This window comes from Chrysochloris asiatica, unplaced genomic scaffold (assembly GCF_000296735.1).
Source record: "Chrysochloris asiatica unplaced genomic scaffold, ChrAsi1.0 scaffold00059, whole genome shotgun sequence".
Classification (NCBI taxonomy): Eukaryota; Metazoa; Chordata; class Mammalia; order Afrosoricida; family Chrysochloridae; genus Chrysochloris; species Chrysochloris asiatica.
In genome coordinates, this window is record NW_006408577.1 from 3,723,340 (window position 1) to 3,741,281 (window position 17,942).

General features: G+C 37.1%; 1 protein-coding gene across 4 annotated transcripts in view; it reads left to right on the forward strand.

Moving 5' to 3' along the window:
• Positions 1-442: 442 nt before the first annotated feature.
• The window catches only part of SSFA2 (sperm specific antigen 2), a 47,987-nt gene continuing 30,487 nt past the window's right edge, over positions 443-17,942 (forward strand). For 3 of the 4 annotated variants that reach the window (XM_006864017.1, XM_006864018.1, XM_006864019.1), the window contains exons 1-9: positions 443-495; positions 546-1,048; positions 1,379-1,424; positions 5,964-6,013; positions 6,775-6,831; positions 9,612-9,651; positions 9,739-9,837; positions 11,010-11,218; positions 12,419-13,119. In XM_006864017.1, the coding sequence (XP_006864079.1) occupies positions 832-1,048; positions 1,379-1,424; positions 5,964-6,013; positions 6,775-6,831; positions 9,612-9,651; positions 9,739-9,837; positions 11,010-11,218; positions 12,419-13,119 (1,419 nt within the window). In that variant the 5' untranslated portion in view covers positions 443-495; positions 546-831. The remainder of the gene's footprint in view (positions 496-545; positions 1,049-1,378; positions 1,425-5,963; positions 6,014-6,774; positions 6,832-9,611; positions 9,652-9,738; positions 9,838-11,009; positions 11,219-12,418; positions 13,120-17,942) is intronic. The other variant, XM_006864020.1, reaches the window with a different exon arrangement.

Consider the following 17,942-nt stretch of genomic DNA (forward strand, 5'->3'; position numbering starts at 1 on the left):
TAAATAACTTTCCTGAACATGATATTAGCACTCCATAAATTTAAATCTTGTCTAGTTTTGACAGTTTGACAAGGTCAGAAATAGCATTCACGTGCCTCTTGCATCCTTATCCACGATTCCTTGCTCTCAAAATATACTACACACCAGAGACTCCTCAAAGAGTAAATTTTAGGGAGCCCAGCAGACACTTGTTTTCTTGAAATGAAAAGGGGGCGTTTTGTGAGACTTGGCCTGCCCACTTTATTTCTATTTTTGGAAGGAGGCGGAGTTCAGAGGAAAAAAAGATTATTAACAAACAAACAAATCTCACCCACTCTGCTAGCAAGTAGCTGAGGGATGATCTGCTGGTCTCCGAGCCTGCCCCATCCCACACCCCACACCCCACAGCCGTGGCCCACGTCCGCCCCGCGCCCCCGGCCGGAAGGGGGCGTGGGATGCTGCCGAGGGAGGGGTGCGCAGACGCGCAGCGGCTGGCCAGCGCCTGGGGCGTGTCAGGCAGGACCGTGAGGCGGGAGGCGGGAGACTGGAGACGAGAGAGGCGGGAGGCTGGGGGCGGAGAGCAGGCGGCCCGCACTCCCTCCAGCAGCTCTAGCTCCGGCCACTGGCGCTCCCGCGCCGCACTTGGCCGCCTTCATGTGAAGCGCCGGGTCTCCTCCCCCTCCCTCCCCTTCCTTCCCTCCCTCCCTCCCTGTCCCCTCCTCCTCCCGCTCCTGCTCCCCGGGGGGCCCCCAGCCCGTCTGGGCGCTGACACCAGGGGCGGGGGTCCCTGCTGCCACCGCCACCGTGTCTCGCGCAGGCTTCGGCTGGGGTGTCGGAGCCCCAGGCTTGACCATGGACCGGCCCCTGGCGTCATCGGCCGAGACGGAGGAGGAACTGGAGTGGCAAGTGGCAAGTCGGAGGAGGAAGGTCTGGGCCCAGTGCCGCGGCTCCTGGCAGGCTTCGGAGACGGAGGATCTGTCCACAGAAGCGACAACTCAGGACGAAGACGAGGACGACGAGGAAGAGGAAGATCTCCCCGGTGCACAGCTGCCGGTTGCCGCGGAGAGAGGTGGGTGCGCCCGGCTTGGCTGGCGTGCAGGGAGGGTTGGTGAGCTGCGAGGTGACTGCTTTGAGCTTTGGAAGGGCCTCCCGTGATTGATAGCCCAAAAAGTGGGAACCCTTCCTACCTTTAGACGCACGAGGTTGATCAGCCGTCTCTAGCATTAACCGGGACACCCTAGGTGTCACCTGATTTCCCTTCAGTTGGAGACTAAGACATGCCGCTTTTAGGTTGCATTTTGTCCCCAGTAAATTTTTCTACTTGGGTGTATCCAGCTTGACACTGCAGTCAGAATTCTTTTGGGATCGGTAACGAACTGTCCCCTGCTCTTTCCAGCAGGAAACGTGCCCAATGAGAAGATCGCAATATGGCTCAAGGACTGCCGGTGAGTCCTCACGCCTGCAGTCCGCGCCCCCTGAGAGAGACCCGCACAAATGGGATGCCTGAGCTAAGTGACTAGGGCCACTGCCCTTGTGGGTCCCATGGCCGGGTCTAAGTTATTAACCGGAAAGTGAGTCGACTGATGGCTTCCTCCTTTAAGCGATTAGAAATGGAAGTACTGTGACCGTTGATTACTTGGTGGCTGATGTTGATTTTAAGGAGCCCTGGTGGTGCTGTAGGATAAGCACAGGACTGCTAACTGAGAGCTTGGCGGTTCGAAGCCACCAGCAGCTTTATGGGAGAAAGATTTTACAGACTCTCCTATGAAGATTTCAGACTCGGAAACCTTAAACAGGGTTGCTGAGTTGGAATCCATTCGATGGCACTGGTTTTTTGTTTGTTTGTTTTGGGGTTGATTTTAACGAGCCTTCTTGGTGAAGTAGTGAAGTAAGCATTGGGCTGCTTGACTGAAAATCTGCAAAACAAACCTACCTCAGAAACCCTATGGAGCAGTTCTACTCTGCCCTACAGGCTTGCTGTGAATCAGAATCCGCTTAATGGCAGTGGGGGGTGAGTGGTGTTTGATTTTACCCTTGAAGAACTTCAGCTACCCATTGGAGATGTTAACATCAGAGATCAGAAATTTACACCAGATCATAATGCTATATGTGCTTTGTTTTTATTTGAAAGGACTCTAACATTTCGTGGGGTGTTTTATCTTGCTTTTGCATCTGGCATCAAATCGTTTTCCTTTCTTATGTGTTGCTGAGGAGTTTAATTTATGTAACTACACTAGCTGGACTGTAATTTCATTTCTGTGCCTTAATTCTGTTTGGGGAGCTATTAAAACTAGCTAACTTTGTTCTTGTGGTTTGCTTCATGGCCATGGGTTTGTCAGATGGCACTGGAATTCACAGAAAAGAAATAGAGCTTTGAAGGCATTCAGTCTGTATAAATCTGTTTAATTACATGCTTTCACAACTGGCACAAAAATGTTTGATAAAATACAGAGGGAATGAATCATACTGCTGGTAAACTGGACTACAGTTAAATGTGCTTGTTTCATATTTTGTTTTCTCCAATTTATTTGCGAGTTGTTAAATTCCACATGAAGATTGTTATTTTTTAACTTTTGTTGGCATTTGCTTCTGAGCATACTTTTGCCTTTTCAATCTAGGCTCTTCTTAATATTTTGTTCAAGTATCAGAGTCAAGGAAGTCTTTTTTTGTTTGTTTGTTAAGTGCTTCTCATATTAATCAGTTTATCTTTCTCCACTAAAGACATATTGGAGTCCTGGTGTGGTGCTGTAGGTTAAGCACTGACCTGCATGCTTGATGGTTCAAACTCACCAGCTGCTCCTCAGAAACCATATACAGGGTAGTTAAGAGTTAGAAACGACTCGATGGCACTTAACAACAACAAAGATTAAATATTAGCCACTACTATAGTTTGAGTCCTGATGTGGCGCTGTGGGTTAATGCGCCAGACTGCAAAGCCGTTTGAACTACAAGGTTGGTGGTTCAAGCTCACTAGTCGCTCCTTGGAAACCCTATCTATACAGGGTTGCTATGGGTCCGAACCAACTCAATGGCATTTAACAACAAAAAAACACTACTATATGGTAGGTCCTGGTGTGGCACTATAGGCTAAGTACTTGACTGCTAATCACAAGTTGGGTGGTTCAAACCTACCAGCTGCTCCTCAGAAAACTTATACAGAGTCACTATCAGTTGAAACTGACTTGACAGCACTTAACAACAACAATCATAACTATATTAGTATCTTGTTTTGTTGAATTTACAGCAACCTTACTGATCATCCTTCACTTTAGAATTCCATAGAGTTTATTTGCTCTGTCATAGCTCTGAGATACAATGAAATACAGGGATCTTCCTTGGTGGTGCTGTGTTTAAAGTGCTAGGTTAATAACCTAAAAGGTCAGCAGTTTGAACTCACCAACCACTTGCAGAAGGAAGATGTGGCAGTATGCTTCCGTAAGGATTTATTGACTTGGAAGCCCCTTTTTGTTGTTACGTGTTAAATTTGAATAAGTTCCAACTCAAAGCAACCCTGAATATGGTTTCTAAGGAGCATCTGGTAGGTTTGAACAACCAGACTTGTGGTCAGCAGTGCTTATCCTACAGTGCTACACAAGGACAGTGTAGAACTATCCATCCTATGCTATGGGATACTACACTGTCCTATAGGGTCACTAGGAATTGGAAATGACTCCATGGCAAAGGGCTTGGTTCTCTCCAGAGATGAAGAGACACAAATATACATACTGTTTGAAATCCTTGAATCCCAGATTGACAGTTAAATCCTCTCTTTTAATCTAGGAGAATATGGTTTAGTGGTTCCACTCCAAGCGTTGGATCAAGAAATCATAATAGTGTTCCAATTGTTTATTTGCTAGCTAAATTTCAAAATGAATGGGACAATGAAAAGGTTGGCACTACATAAGCATATTTAGGACCCTTTAGGAGAGATTCTGTGAAACCTGTACTTTTTAAATTTCCTTTTAGAATGTGTCTGAAAAGGCTGTTTTATTACTTTTACTCTGGCCTTTGAAAACCTTCAATCTTAGTCTTGATTTCAGTACAGTACTAAGCACAGTATCGGCTTACTCTTGGTATCTTAAAATAGATCCAGAATTCTAAATACGTTTGTAGTTTTTATTGTGTAAAGGCAAGTATGTGTTCAGAGGAATTTTAAAAATTAAGAGCAAGAGAAGAATCATAATAGGTTTATGATGCATAGGAATTTAGATCATATGAAGTAGGCAGTATATAAATGAATTTTTAAAGTGCAGTTTTTAAGATAAATACAACAGGTGAATGTTGGTCTTCACCAGGACTCAATTATTCTTGAAATTTTATGTTGTTTAATCTTGATTTATGAAGACAGATTTTGGATTCTGTTACTGCTTCCTCAAAAGTTGCCTTCTTATTCCCTACTGTTGTACCTATTCTACACAAAGATTACATTCATTTGTACTCGGCATAGCCAGAACAAGTAGTCTTTTAAAGTTGGCTGTATTGTCATAAATTTGACTACTAGGAGATATATTTAATGGTAGCAATTTAGGTTTACTGCAAGAGTTTTGCATCTGTGTTTTTTGTACATTAACAACCTAATGAACTGGGGAATATTTTATCCTTTGATAAATTCTCAAATATTATTTGTTTTCTAATTATTTCCCATATTTTGAATAATGATACCATATTTTTATGTGTCTTTCCTTAAAGAGAGTCTTCATTCTCATGGATTGTTTTTGGCTAAGTAGAAACAAATGGCTTGAATTAGCATCTAATAGCTAATAGAATTTTCGATAGAATTTGGAAGGGAGTAACTATCAGTTTAAGAAGAGACTTGTTTTGAAAAAGAATATAAGAATACAAGTTATATTCTGTTTATTTGCTATTTCATTCGTGCACAGAGCTGCACAGACATCTGTAAAAGGAGAATGCAGTGTTTTGACCTAAGAAAGTAGCCATCAAGAGAACAGTTTTAAAGGCATAAGTTGTTAGGTGCCAAAATATACGCAAAAACTTAGCTTAAAGATTTAGTACTATCTTTATGGTGATGGCCTACTTTTACATTTTAAATGCACTTATTTTCAAAGAACTGCTATTTGTATATGCTGCCAACACAAATATTTAACATTTAATGGTATTCCAATAATATTTCCTGATTAAACTCAGGTCTAATACAAATTTGTAACAGGTTTAAATTGTTACCTAAGAAAAGTTTCTGTTGTAAAATAAAACTATCAACATAATACAGTGTTTTTTTTTTTTTACTATACCTTAGTTTTGAGAAACAAATGAAAAGTATTTTTGTATTTAAGAAAAAATGACACATTTCTAAATGATCTCTGTTTGAACTGTAAGAATGTAAAAGAATTTTAACAATGGCCAAATTGTTCTTAATGTTGGTTGTCAGGCTGATTTTTTAGTTATTTTGTTTTTATATTTGAATGAATACTACCTACAACAACAACAGCATAGTTTTTAGTTTAAACACAAAAAGTGATTAAAAAAAAAAAAGTTCTGTTCTGAAATGCCAATGATGCAGAAACAGATGAGGTTTGAGGAAACTTGAGCTTTACTTCTAAATAGACTCTGACTTCTTCATTTTATTTTATTAAAGTTAGGTTATCTCATACTGAAGATTTCTTCTATTTTTCTCTGATTCTGTTTTTGGGATGGGATGGAAAGGGAAACTCTTGTTTTAATTGAATTTTTCTTAATGCTTATTGTCAATTCTCTATTCCTTTAGAAAAGAAAATGTCGATTCGTATCATTTATAATCACCATTCTTGCTTTTATTTGTGTACAAATCAGAGGTGTGAGTAAATCATTCCTGGTGAACTGACTTAAGGATAGGTATTTGCTTAGTTAGTAGTGTGTTGCTTATGTAATCCACTTACATTCCTTGTGTGTTTTGGGGAGGAGAGTTAAACTGTGATTAAAAGCTTGCTGTATAGCCACAATTGAGATAGTTTTTCAAAACTAAGGCATTTATGTGTATGTGGTTTCAGTACCCCTTTGGGAGCCTCACTGGATGAGCAAAGCAGCAGTACACTCAAGGGTAAGAGAAAGTTGGCTTTCTAATCTCTTCTTTGCGAGAACCCTACTTCATTTGTCCTCTAAGTAATGATAGATATTTATATTGATGGTGTTTGGAGCTAGAAGCCAAAAGGGGGGACCCTGATCAGTACCCTTTCTAAAACGTGAAACTTACATTCTTATTTTGCCCAATTAGATATTACAAAGTTTAGCTAAATACAGAAATGCACTAGATAAATATAAGGGAAATATATATTGAGTGAACTAGGTCAGTTTTAGCGCAACATTTCTTTGCTTACATTAACTCAAATTGCCACACCTGAAAGTTTACCACCTGCGCAAGACAGAAATCTAAAGTTCAAAGTACAACAAGAATGTGCAGGTAGTGGCAAGGCATAGAAAAAACATTTACAGTATCAGGAAAATCTAGCTTAAGCTATCCTGATTTAATATGAGGGGGGTAAGGGAATGATTGCTCCAGGATCTGGTTTTCCATGAAATTCTTGGTTAAGATATGTCATTTAATTAATCATCTGTAAAGGAATTAGAAATATAAAATTGCCTGTAGACCAGCTTCTGAGAACTTACCTGGCTAAGTATGGCTTCTTGAAATTGTAGATCTAGAATAATTTCCCAGTACATTAAGGCACTGAAATAGCTCACTATGTCTTATAAAATATTTTGCTTGTCAGTTTGTTTTAACTAAAACAAAGATTTTATATGGGGATGGAAAAGAATAGAATATCAAGATAAATTTTCTAAATTTTCACATGTCTTTTTCAGGTGTGCTTGTGAGAAATGGAGGAAGTTTTGAAGATGATTTGTCCTTGGGAGCTGAAGGTTTGTGTAAATGAATTGTATTTACAGATCATTCATTTATAATGGTGTGGAAAACTGAGAAAGTTTGAGTACTTTCAGGTTTAGGATCTTCAGAGATAAATTTAATTGTCTTGAAAATGGCTCTGATACATTTCATAGTACCATCCTTTTATTTGTTAATAAAGTCCACCAGTAGAATTCGTGTAGGGTTGACTCTGAAAACCAGTAGGAAACTTCCATATAGCTCTTCTTTGGACTTAATGGGCATACAATGGTGATATAACTGAGGAAAGAATTGTGCCGTAGAAGGAAGGAAGCTTAAATATTTATACATAAAAAACGAAATTGAAGTTTGTTTTTAGTGTGAGATAACCTGAATTCATACTTAAGTTGTTGCTTGTCTTTCTCTTTGCGTCTAGTGCCTTTTTCCCCTTCCCTTTTCCTCTGATTTTAGAAGATTAAAGGACTAAGACAAAAACAGAGTTAGGAGAATTTAATTAGGCATTCCAATGCTTGTGTCTATCCCAGATTTGGGCATTTTAAAAGTATATTATTCTGTGTTTAAACTTTCACAGATTTTATCATTTTTTCCTGTGGACAAGCTTTCCCAGCAATGTTTCCTTTAGTGGTGTCTTAAAAACTATTCTGTAACTCTTTGAGTGTGTTTTGTCCCTTAGGTTGAATAGATTATTGGATACTGGGTTTTTACTATACATGTTAAAGAATTAAGGATTTTTAAGTGATAAGTTGCTAACTAGTGAATCACTGAATTTAACATCCTTAACTCTTTTGCTGTTTTCAGTCAACCTGGAAGGTAAATTATTTAGAACCATCTAGCATTGAAAACTCATAGCAATTGTCTAAGAAAAAGTAGAGCTGTCCTATAGGGTTTTCAAAGTTGTAATCTTTAAGGAAGCTGACTGACACATCTTTTCCCATCAGAGGGCGGCGGGTGGGTTCCAGTGCTGACCTTTTGATTAGCAACTGAGCATTCTACCACTGCTTAACCAGGGCTATGAGTCAGAATTGAATTGGCAGCATGGGTTTGCTTTGTTTCAGTTGAACATTGAAAAGTCTATAATACCTGAATATAGCTGTTTTCATTACTTCTGTTAATAGACTTTCAAGGATTAAACACTGTTAAAATCTTAAATTTATAGTTTCCCATTCACTATAGTTGAAATGTTCTCAACCCCTTTTTAAGTGCATTTCAATACTGCTGTGGAGTCTTGGTGTGGCTCTGCGGGTTAATGCACTGGACTGAAAGGTCGGTTTGAACGACTGTAAGGTCAGCAGTTCAAACTCACCAGCTGCTCTTTGGAAACCATATGCAGTGTCACTATGGGGCGGAACCAACTGGACAGCCCTTAGCATCAACAACAATATTGCTATAAATACAATTTTTGATGCCTGCTTTGGTAGCTTCATAGAATTGAATAATTTCATTGGAAACCAGAACCTGAAAGGTAGCCTCATGATAGTGTGGTGCTATCATGCTATTAATGAGAATTATTTCAAAGCTATTTTCATTAATTAAGTAAGTATGTAATGAGTGCTATGTTGTTAGGCAGAGTCTTAATGTGGCGCTGTGGGTTAATGCGTTAGAATGCCAAGTTGTTTTGAACCACAGGGTTGTTGGTTCAAGCTCACCAGCCACTCTTTAGAAACCCTATACAGGCTTGCTATGAGTCAGAACTAACCCGATGGCACTTACAGCGTAACCATACAATATGTGTTATGCAGTAGTCTTGGCCTGACACTGCAGGTTGCAGGCTCATGCGCTGGACTGCAAGTTTGGTTTCAACTGCAGCCACTTCTCAGAAACCCTGCAAAGGGTTGCTATGAGTTGGAACTGACTTGATGCTACTTAACAACAACAATATGTGTTTACAAGGAGCACTGGTGGTGTAGGGGGTTAAATGTTGGGCTGCTAACTGCAAGGTTTGTGGTTCAAGCCCACCAGCTGCTCTAAGGGAAAGATAGGAACTCTTTGGAGCAGTTGTACTTTGTCTTGTAGGACCAACATGAATTGGACTCTGTTTGATGACAAGTGTGGTTTAGTTTTGGGATATATTAGGTACCTTCTTAGGCTCTGGATGTACAAAAACAAACAAACAAACAAAAAAACATAAGAAATTACCGTAACTTTACTGATCAGCGCTAAAAACACACACACATACAAAGATGGCTTCAAAAAGTTCATGGAAAAGTGAAATTAATAGATAATGGAATTTTCCCATGAACTTCCCATCATTTATATGTAGTAAGTGTGATGGAATAGAGATACTGTATTTTATTTTTATTTTTTATATTTGTCTACAAAGGTTAAATATAGTTTATTCTAAACTTAACATTAATAACATTTATTAGTTTAGAAGCTGTTAACCTAAGTTAAAATTGAAAGGTAATTTTTTTAAAGGAAACATAATAAGTATAACTTTTTAAAATACTGACATAAAAAATTGATTATAACTGGAGCAACTTTTCAACCTTAAAAAATTGTAAATTAATGTATATTGTTGTCACTTTAAAGGGTGCTCTGGGTGTCATAGTTGGGTTATGCATTGGATGCTAACCGCAGGGTCTTTCAACTACCTTTCCATGCAGCTTTTAAATGATTGGAAAGGCTTCTAGTCTTTTCTTGCACTAAATTAAGACTACATAAAACCATATACACCTGTTCCAGCTGACCTACAAATTCTTAGAGACACATTTAGGAAGAGATCTGTTGTAACTTGGGGACTGTCTAGAGTTTTACAGTCCTTCTGACAATTGTCTTATGCTTTTATTTTTAACTGTAGCCAACCACCTCCATGAAAGTGATGCTCAAATTGAAAACTGGTAAGTAGCAATGATTGTTCTGTTTCTTGTGTAAATTGAAGAGTGTTTTTGAAAATACAATTTTATATAATCTGATTGTGTTTATAGCAATAATATATTGGCCAAAGAGAGAAGACTGCAGTTTCATCAGAAAGGGAGAAGTATGAATTCCACTGGATCTGGGAAAAGTAGTGGGACAGTCTCAAGGTAACTTACTATAAATTTGTATTATAGTTTTGTAAAATTGGCAGAATCACAGCACTGTGTTATAAATTATCTACTACCATTTTGAAATCAGAAGACATGCATAACTGACCAGAGCATCTTTTTTTTTTTTTTAATTGAGATTAAATAAAAAGCAGCAAGTAGTGAATAAGACTGCTGGAGCCCAGTAATGAGTATATTTGGAGTCCTAAGAATAATTTGAAAGAATAACTACATAGTGGAGTAACCTCTTCTTGTAGATGGCAAAAGTTCTACATTTGTTAGGATTTGAGTCAACTCTGACCTAAATATTGAATAAAACTTTGTAAAAGGAAGCTTGCTAGGTGAGGACACGTTTGCAACAGACTAAACCAAACGTATAAAATACATGTTAAAGTGAGGCAGTAAACGTGCCTGTGAACCAGTTTTAACTTTTGGAATAGCTATTGTATTAGAATATGAGCATTATCCCTGAAATACATTGAAATTTTCTTCTGTTCAAGTTCCATATCTAATGTTCCATTTTCCTCAGTTACTTTGAGAGAGTTGGGATTAGCACTGATTTGAGAGGGACAGGTAACAATTGTTTAATTCCCAGTAGAATTTCGGTAAGAAGTTACCTTTAAGTTTCCCCTGCTCTCTTTACCTTACTCCTCCTACTTCCTGTGTGGATGTGGTTAGAGGAAAATTGCAAGTAAGCTCCTCCCTCAGTTCCCTGAGATCAGGTTGTTCTGTGTTGCTTCTTCTAAGCTAGACAGCAGAAAAGCTTACGTTCTGTCCAACGTGGCTTAGTACCAAAGTTCCATCTACTTCCTAGAGTATTTTCTCATTTATTCTCTTCTTTAATCTATTTATTCCGTGTTCTCTAATTATTTTAGCTGCTACACTGGCAATCTCTTACAATGACTAGAAAATTAAGGTGATGATTAATGTAGATTTCTCTTATTTATTATGTTCTTTTTCTTATCATAATGTAAGAACTCTTTTAAAGGATTAAATATCCCACTTGGTACACAAAATATAAAGATGTTGAAATAAATAATGGTTTGAAGAGCTGAAGCTGTAGAAAAAGATTTTTATCAGAGAAAGCAAGAATATGTATTCATTTATATTGTGCTATGGACCATAAAACTCTTTTATATTTTGATGTCTTTATTTTATTATTTTTTTTGTAGTGTTTCAGAACTGTTGGAACTTTATGAAGAAGATCCTGAAGAAATTCTTTATAATCTTGGATTTGGACGGGATGAACCAGATATTGCTTCTAAAATTCCATCAAGATTTTTTAATTCATCATCATTTGCCAGAGGGATAGATATTAAAGTATTTTTGAGTGCGCAAATGCAACGGATGGAAGTAGAAAACCCAAATTATGCTTTAACAAGTAAGGTTTTTAAGTGTCAGTCGATTGTTTTTTAAATTATACATGGCAAGATAGTTTAAAGCCTTACTGGTTTTCAGAAATAATACTGGAACGATAAGTAATTACATTGAAAATAATCACATAAAAGGATGTCTTACAAAAGGATGCCTTATGTCATACAAAAAAACCCAAACTTGTCTCTTCAACCCATAGTGTTTTACTTAATATAAATTTTTGTTCTATTTATAGAGGCCTGCCCTTCCCACTCCCCTCAGTTCCTTACTTAAGTGTTATCATAACTTATTTGCCATGCCTTATACATATACTTAGCGTCCTGGTGTGGCGCTGTGGGCTAATGCGCCAGACTGCAAAGCCATTTGAACTGCAAGGTCGGCGGTTCAAGCTCGCCAGTCGTTCTTTGGAAACCCTCTATAGGGTCGCTATGGCTCGGATCCGACTCGACGGCACTTAACAACAACAACAACAGTACATATACTTATCTCTAGACTGTTGTTACCCAAGAAGGAAACAAAAAGGGAAGGGACCTCGTAAACCTTAAATGAAGTCTGCCAATTTCATGTGATTTTAATATAACTGAGCTTGGGTAATTTGTTTTTTTTTTTTTTTTTTTTTATGTGTGGTGCTGTAGAATAAGCACTGGACTACTAAACACAAGGTTGGCAGGTCAAATCCACCAGCTTCTCTGTAAAACTATAGGCAAGTTCACTAGGACTCAACTCGGAATTGACAGCCCTTAACAACAGCAACAACTACTCCTATCTTTGCTTGTGGTTTTTGTTTGTTGTTTTTTTTCCTTGTTGACCAGAGTTTCCCAAGCTGAGGTCCCTGAGGAGAGGTCTATGACTCCCCCAAATTAGGTATACAGTACAAATTTATGTGCATGTCCTTAGGAGAGCATTTAGAAGAGTTGTAATGGGGTGGGAGAACTAAACAGAATCACAGTTGTAGATCAGTAATTAGTCATTTCTGTTTCATTTTAGTGTTGTCCTTATGCTTTGTGCTGATTTCTGTTTTTTTAAAATGTAAATTCTAAGAGTAAAACTTCTGTCTCCCACCACAAGTCAGTGTAGAAAGGGTACAAGTGTTAGAGAAGGAAAACAATCTTGTTTATAATCTTCGTGATCTAAGTTCATTTATTAGAATTCAAAGCAGTAATGCTTTACATATACGTGTGTGTGTGTATACTTCTTTCTCTTGTAGGCCGATTTCGTCAAATTGAAGTGCTTACTACTGTGGCCAATGTGTTTTCTTCATTGTATTCCCAAGTCTCTGGAACTCCCTTGCAGAGAATTGGAAGTGTGTCCTCGGTGACCTCAAACAAGGAGACTGACTCACCTCCACCTTTAACACGAAGTAACACTGCAAATCGCTTAATGAAAACACTATCAAAACTAAATTTATGTGTTGATAAAACAGAGAAAGGAGAAGGTGGTAGTCCTTCCCCAGGAGCTGAAAAAGGGAAGGTTCTGAAGGCCACAGCAACTGAAGAGGGTGTTAATAAAAATGATCAAAAGTCTCAAAAAATTATGAAGAAGAAAGACTCATCTTTCTTGTTGGCTACAGTTAAAGAAGAGGCAGCAGGTAGTTCAGCAGCTGTGATGGAGAACACTGACACTGATAGGCTTTCTCATGAAGCAAATAGTAACTTTAACCAAGAAACTGTAAGCGAACAAAGTAAAGCATCTCAATGTAATGAGAATAGACTGGGTGAGGAACCTGGTGTTGTAGAATCTGATTTAAGTAGTGATTTCAACATGTCCAGCCACAATGAGCTAGAAGATAGCAGTGAGCTGCAAGATACCCATATGTGTACATCTGAAAAAGAGCCATGTGTACCACTGACTAACCCGTCCATCAGAAATATAATGGCACAGCAGAAGGACTCTTTCGAAATGGAAGAGGTAAGTAAAAAATTATTGGGATTTTCAAGTAGTGATATAGGGTTGATCCCTAACAAAACATGTTTGTAACTTGACAAAAATGTTTATAAAATGAAAAGTCACTAGTAAATTATACTAGAAAAATTCACCCTTCTAGTTTTGACTTTCCAACTTTTTTCATTTTGCACTTTACAGCCAAGGAGTTAGGACTGTGTGATACCATCAGTTTCTCTGGATCCTCTGTCATCAGCTAGCTGATATTTGAACTTTAACCCTCTTCTCTCTCAGTTTAAGATTTTTGATGCCTAAGAAAGCCCTGAGGAGTATATTCAAACTCAATTCATTGTTGCATAATAGTGAAAAACACAGGTTTTGAAATCAAATAGGGATTCGAGTACTTTCTGCTACTGAATTGCTATGGACTTTAGGGCAAGATTCTCTTAACAGATCTCAGTGATAAGGATAACTGAAGAAGCCTTTGAAGGGTAGGTTTTGGCAAAGGATTGGAATCAATGTAAAGATTTTATGTACCTGCAGGGGAGGCTTGGGAACATTGAAAATTTGAAAAGCCATTTCATTGCTTAATTCCTTTTTTATTTTGTTTCGATCTAAACTTTGCTTAATGTTGTGGTTGAGTATCATCAACTCAGTTCCAATTTATGGCAACCCTGTAGAGGGTTCCAAGGAGCACCTGTTGAGTTTGAACCACCAACTTTTCAGTTAGCAGTCTAGTGCTTATCCTACAGTACCGTACCAGGATTCTCTATATACATAAGCATTCTATATAAATATGTTCCTTCTGCTGACAAGAATAATTAATAATGTAATGTTGAAGTGAACATATATTAAAGTGCAAGAGTATGTGTTTTGCTTTGGTGGTTGAAGAATACTGTGATTTTTTATTTCATTTTATTTTTTTATAAAGAGTATATAGTCACCATAGTTGCAGTTGTAAATATGGGGAATTTTGAGAGTAATGAATCCTTGTTCTTCAGATATATTTAAAATACGGATAAAAACTTAGAATTGTTTCTATCCCTTGGGGAACTTTAAAGAAAGTTTATAGAACAATGAATAAAGAAGGGAAATAGCGTGTTATTTTAATTTCCTCTTCTCTCAAGCATGCTTTGAATGATATTGACAAATGAAGAGAACAATCTTATTGCAGCAAACTTTTAGATCACATGCTGTTGGGTTGTTACTTATTTTTTTAAACCCTTTTCCGTTGAGGTTTCATTACTATTGGGAGTTTTCTTCCTGTGAAAACAGCCTGTAAATTTAAGTGTGAGCTCTCTGTCTCTCAGTAAGCCAAGTTTTAGAAGATTAATGGCCAGCAAAGATTTTGGGATAGCTAGGTAGGAGAAAATGTGACAATGTTGCAGACATGAAGCTGTCTCTAGTCTCTATGAGGCAGGAGGTAAGAACTGTTAGCAGCAAAAAGTTGCCAGGCTCATTTGACAGCCTATGGGTCGGAACCGACTCGACGGCACTTAACAACAACAACAACAACAACATGGGAGGTGGGGAGGGGAGAGGATTTCATAGGGACTGATTCAGTCCTATGAAAATGAAACTGGCTATCTTGTGTTTATTAGAAAGAAAAAAAAAAAAAAGGAGCCAGACACTATTTCTCAAGTAAAAATCAGTTTGCTTTATATAAATTATTTTATAGACTCTGTAAACCATTTCAGTATGTCTAAAACTTGTAAATCTCTACTCTTGAGTTTTCTAATTCTTGATAGCTTGCCTGGGTGACTTTCATGTTCTTGAATAGCTTATTTTGAATACATTGTGGTAACTTTGGAACCATAAATGAGTAGTGTGAATGATTCATCGCAAAACCAAATGATCCTACTCAAAAAGCAGTTCTTACAGGTGTGAGGGGAAATTTTCTAGCACTTAAGTGTAGGAGGAAAGACTTTTATCTATGTTTATTTGTATACAGATTGTTCTGTGATTGTTCTGTGCCTTCTCATCCCATAAATTAATTCATATTAAATAATGCTATTATTGAATAAGTATATAATTTTTTTAAAAACATGACTGAAGTTTTAGTGACTGCCCTTACTTAGTCCTGTCTTCACACTGAGTGCTGATTTAACTAATGTATCTTCTTATTTGTTTTAAGCCTTTAAGCTTCAACATTCTTTACTATTAAATTTACGGGCTGGAGTTAAAATAATCTGAAACCAATTAGATACTTGACACATAAGTTTTCTCTTAGGTTAAGTATATGTTTTTTGAAAGGAAGGATTGAGTCCATAATGTTGGCAATATAATTTTAACTAATTCATGACATGTATTTGAACATCGATTACTTGAAAACCCAATTAACCACTAAGTTCTGTTATTTGATCTTTACGTAACAGACTTAGGTTAACGTAAAAAGAAGTATTTAACTGACAGTCTTTGACAGTAAAAATAAGTCATATATATATATGTATGTATAACATTTGAGTGTTTTTTTCTTTTAAGATTAAAACTTGCAAGGTATTATAGAATAATAAACTATTAGTATAGAAAGGGATCTTGAATTCAATTTGCAGTTTTTCTCACTTTACAGATGAGGAAGCATTTCTGCTTTACTTTATAATATTTAATAGTTAGTTTACAGTGATAAATCTTCACCATCTCTCTGAAGGATGTAATATTCTCTTTTATATCAGTCCCTGACTTGGAGTGGGCTGCACTGCTAGAATCCAGGAAGATGACAGGAAAGGGATCTCCTGATGTTAAACCTTACTACTTTACTATTTGCAGAGGTCTTTGTGGCACTATGGGTTAGGCTGCTAATTTCAAGATTGGTGGTTCAACCTTGCAGGAGCAAGATGAGACTATCCACTCCTGTAAAGAGTTACGTCTCAGAAACCCCATCCAGGGTCACTATGAGTTGGAATGGACTCGATGGCAGTGGGTTTGGTTTTTCCTTACAAGGAAGCCTTGGTGGTACAGTGGTTTGGTGCTCAGCTACAAACAAACCACAAGTCAGATGCTCAAATCCAGTAGCCCTACTGCAGGAGGACGATGTGGCATTCTGCTTCCATGAAGAGTGACAGCCATGGGAAACCCTGTGGGCATGTCTACTCTGTATTTTGGGTCACTTATGAGTCAAAATTGATTTAATCGCAGTGGGTTTGATAATTTTGGTTCTTTACCTAGGATCTTATTGAATCATTATAAAGTCCTATGAGATAGGCATCTTCACCTTTATTTTACAGTTCAGAAAACTGAGATGGATATCCCAGATAATTATTTGAAACGATTAAGCTAGTAAATGGCATGGGTCAAATTTGAATTTTGGTCTTTATAAACGCTCACCAGCTGCTCCTTGGAAACCCTATATAGGATTGTTATGTGTGTGAACTAACTCGATGACACTTAACAACAACAACAAATGCTTACTACTATTGACTAAATCACATGAGTTGCTTCAAGTTACTTAGGTTGTTAGAGTCAAACACTGGGCAAGCACTTGAGTCACCTGACACACAGCCCCATACTCCTTCTTGAGAAAAATAATGTTTTCTTTAAACTTTTCAAGATGCCATTAGACAAAATTATAATTTATTTTTATTTTTTAAAAAAGGCAAGACTTTTTGAACCTTTGATTAAGGACCAACTGAAATAAAACATCTGCATACTTGCTTTTCTATAGAACATAATTCAGTAATATTGGACCTAGAGTATTCATCTTAGTCAAGATAAATATGATAAATGTTAACAAAACAAAGTAGTCACTTGTCCTGTTAACAGGACGTTGACTCAGAAAGATATATTCTTGTCTTATGAAAGCATATTTAAAATGAAGTAACTCAAAAGTGTGGGTTACTTTAAAGCTGTTTTCATACAGCTGTAATACCAAAACACTGAGAACAAGTGATTATATAATTTTGTTTTACAGGCCTTTTTTTAAAAATTTTTATTAGGAAAAAATATTAATTTACCCAAATGTTAGAGAAATAGTGTTATGAACTCAGTTACATAAAATGTAATTTAATTATCATTGATGTTTTGCAATTGTTAATTTGGTGAAAGGCAACCTGTAGTAGATGCTTATAAAGTTCTACTTATGATTGAAACCATTGCTAGGAGAAAATCTATCATATAAACAGTTCTGTATTTGATTCTTGAGTCTAGTGTATCTCAGCTCAAATATGATTGCTTTCTTTGCAAAACTGTGGTCAGTAATGAAACATAGTAAGCAATTCAGCCATTCTTATTAGCATGTTTGTTCCTCTCTAACAAGTGGCCCGATGATTTTACCTAGTAAGAAAGAAAAGTGATTTTTTACTTTAGTAGTATTATTAGTGAATTTTGATCCTTTCAGCTTAAAATTATTTCTTCAATTAATCATCCAGTTTTTGGTAAAAACGAGAGCGACTAGATCTTTTTCCCCATGAGTAGAGTAGCACTTTGAAGGATAATATACTGAAGACATATATTTGTAAGTCATGGTTTGTGTTTTCATGACTAATTTTATAAGTGTAAGGAAATAGGAATATGTTAATCTACATTTAAAAGGGAAGGGAGAGATTATATATAATTTGATTGTATTATAATGGACTAAACTGAGATTCCTAGAACATAATTCAAGAGGCATTTGGTTTGTGTTACACTTTTGTGGTCCAGTTGCTATTTCCTTTACAGAAAACTCTCTAACATAGGCTAAGCCTGAAAAGAGACTAATAATAGACCTTTGTTGAATATAAAAAGAAAATGCATTTTGTCCCCTTTACACAAAACAATGGCTTTCCTGTTGAACTTGCGTCTGCTGCTCTGAAGAATATAATTTTTAAATAATAATAAAATATATTTTAAGTATCTGATTTAGAGATGATGGTTTA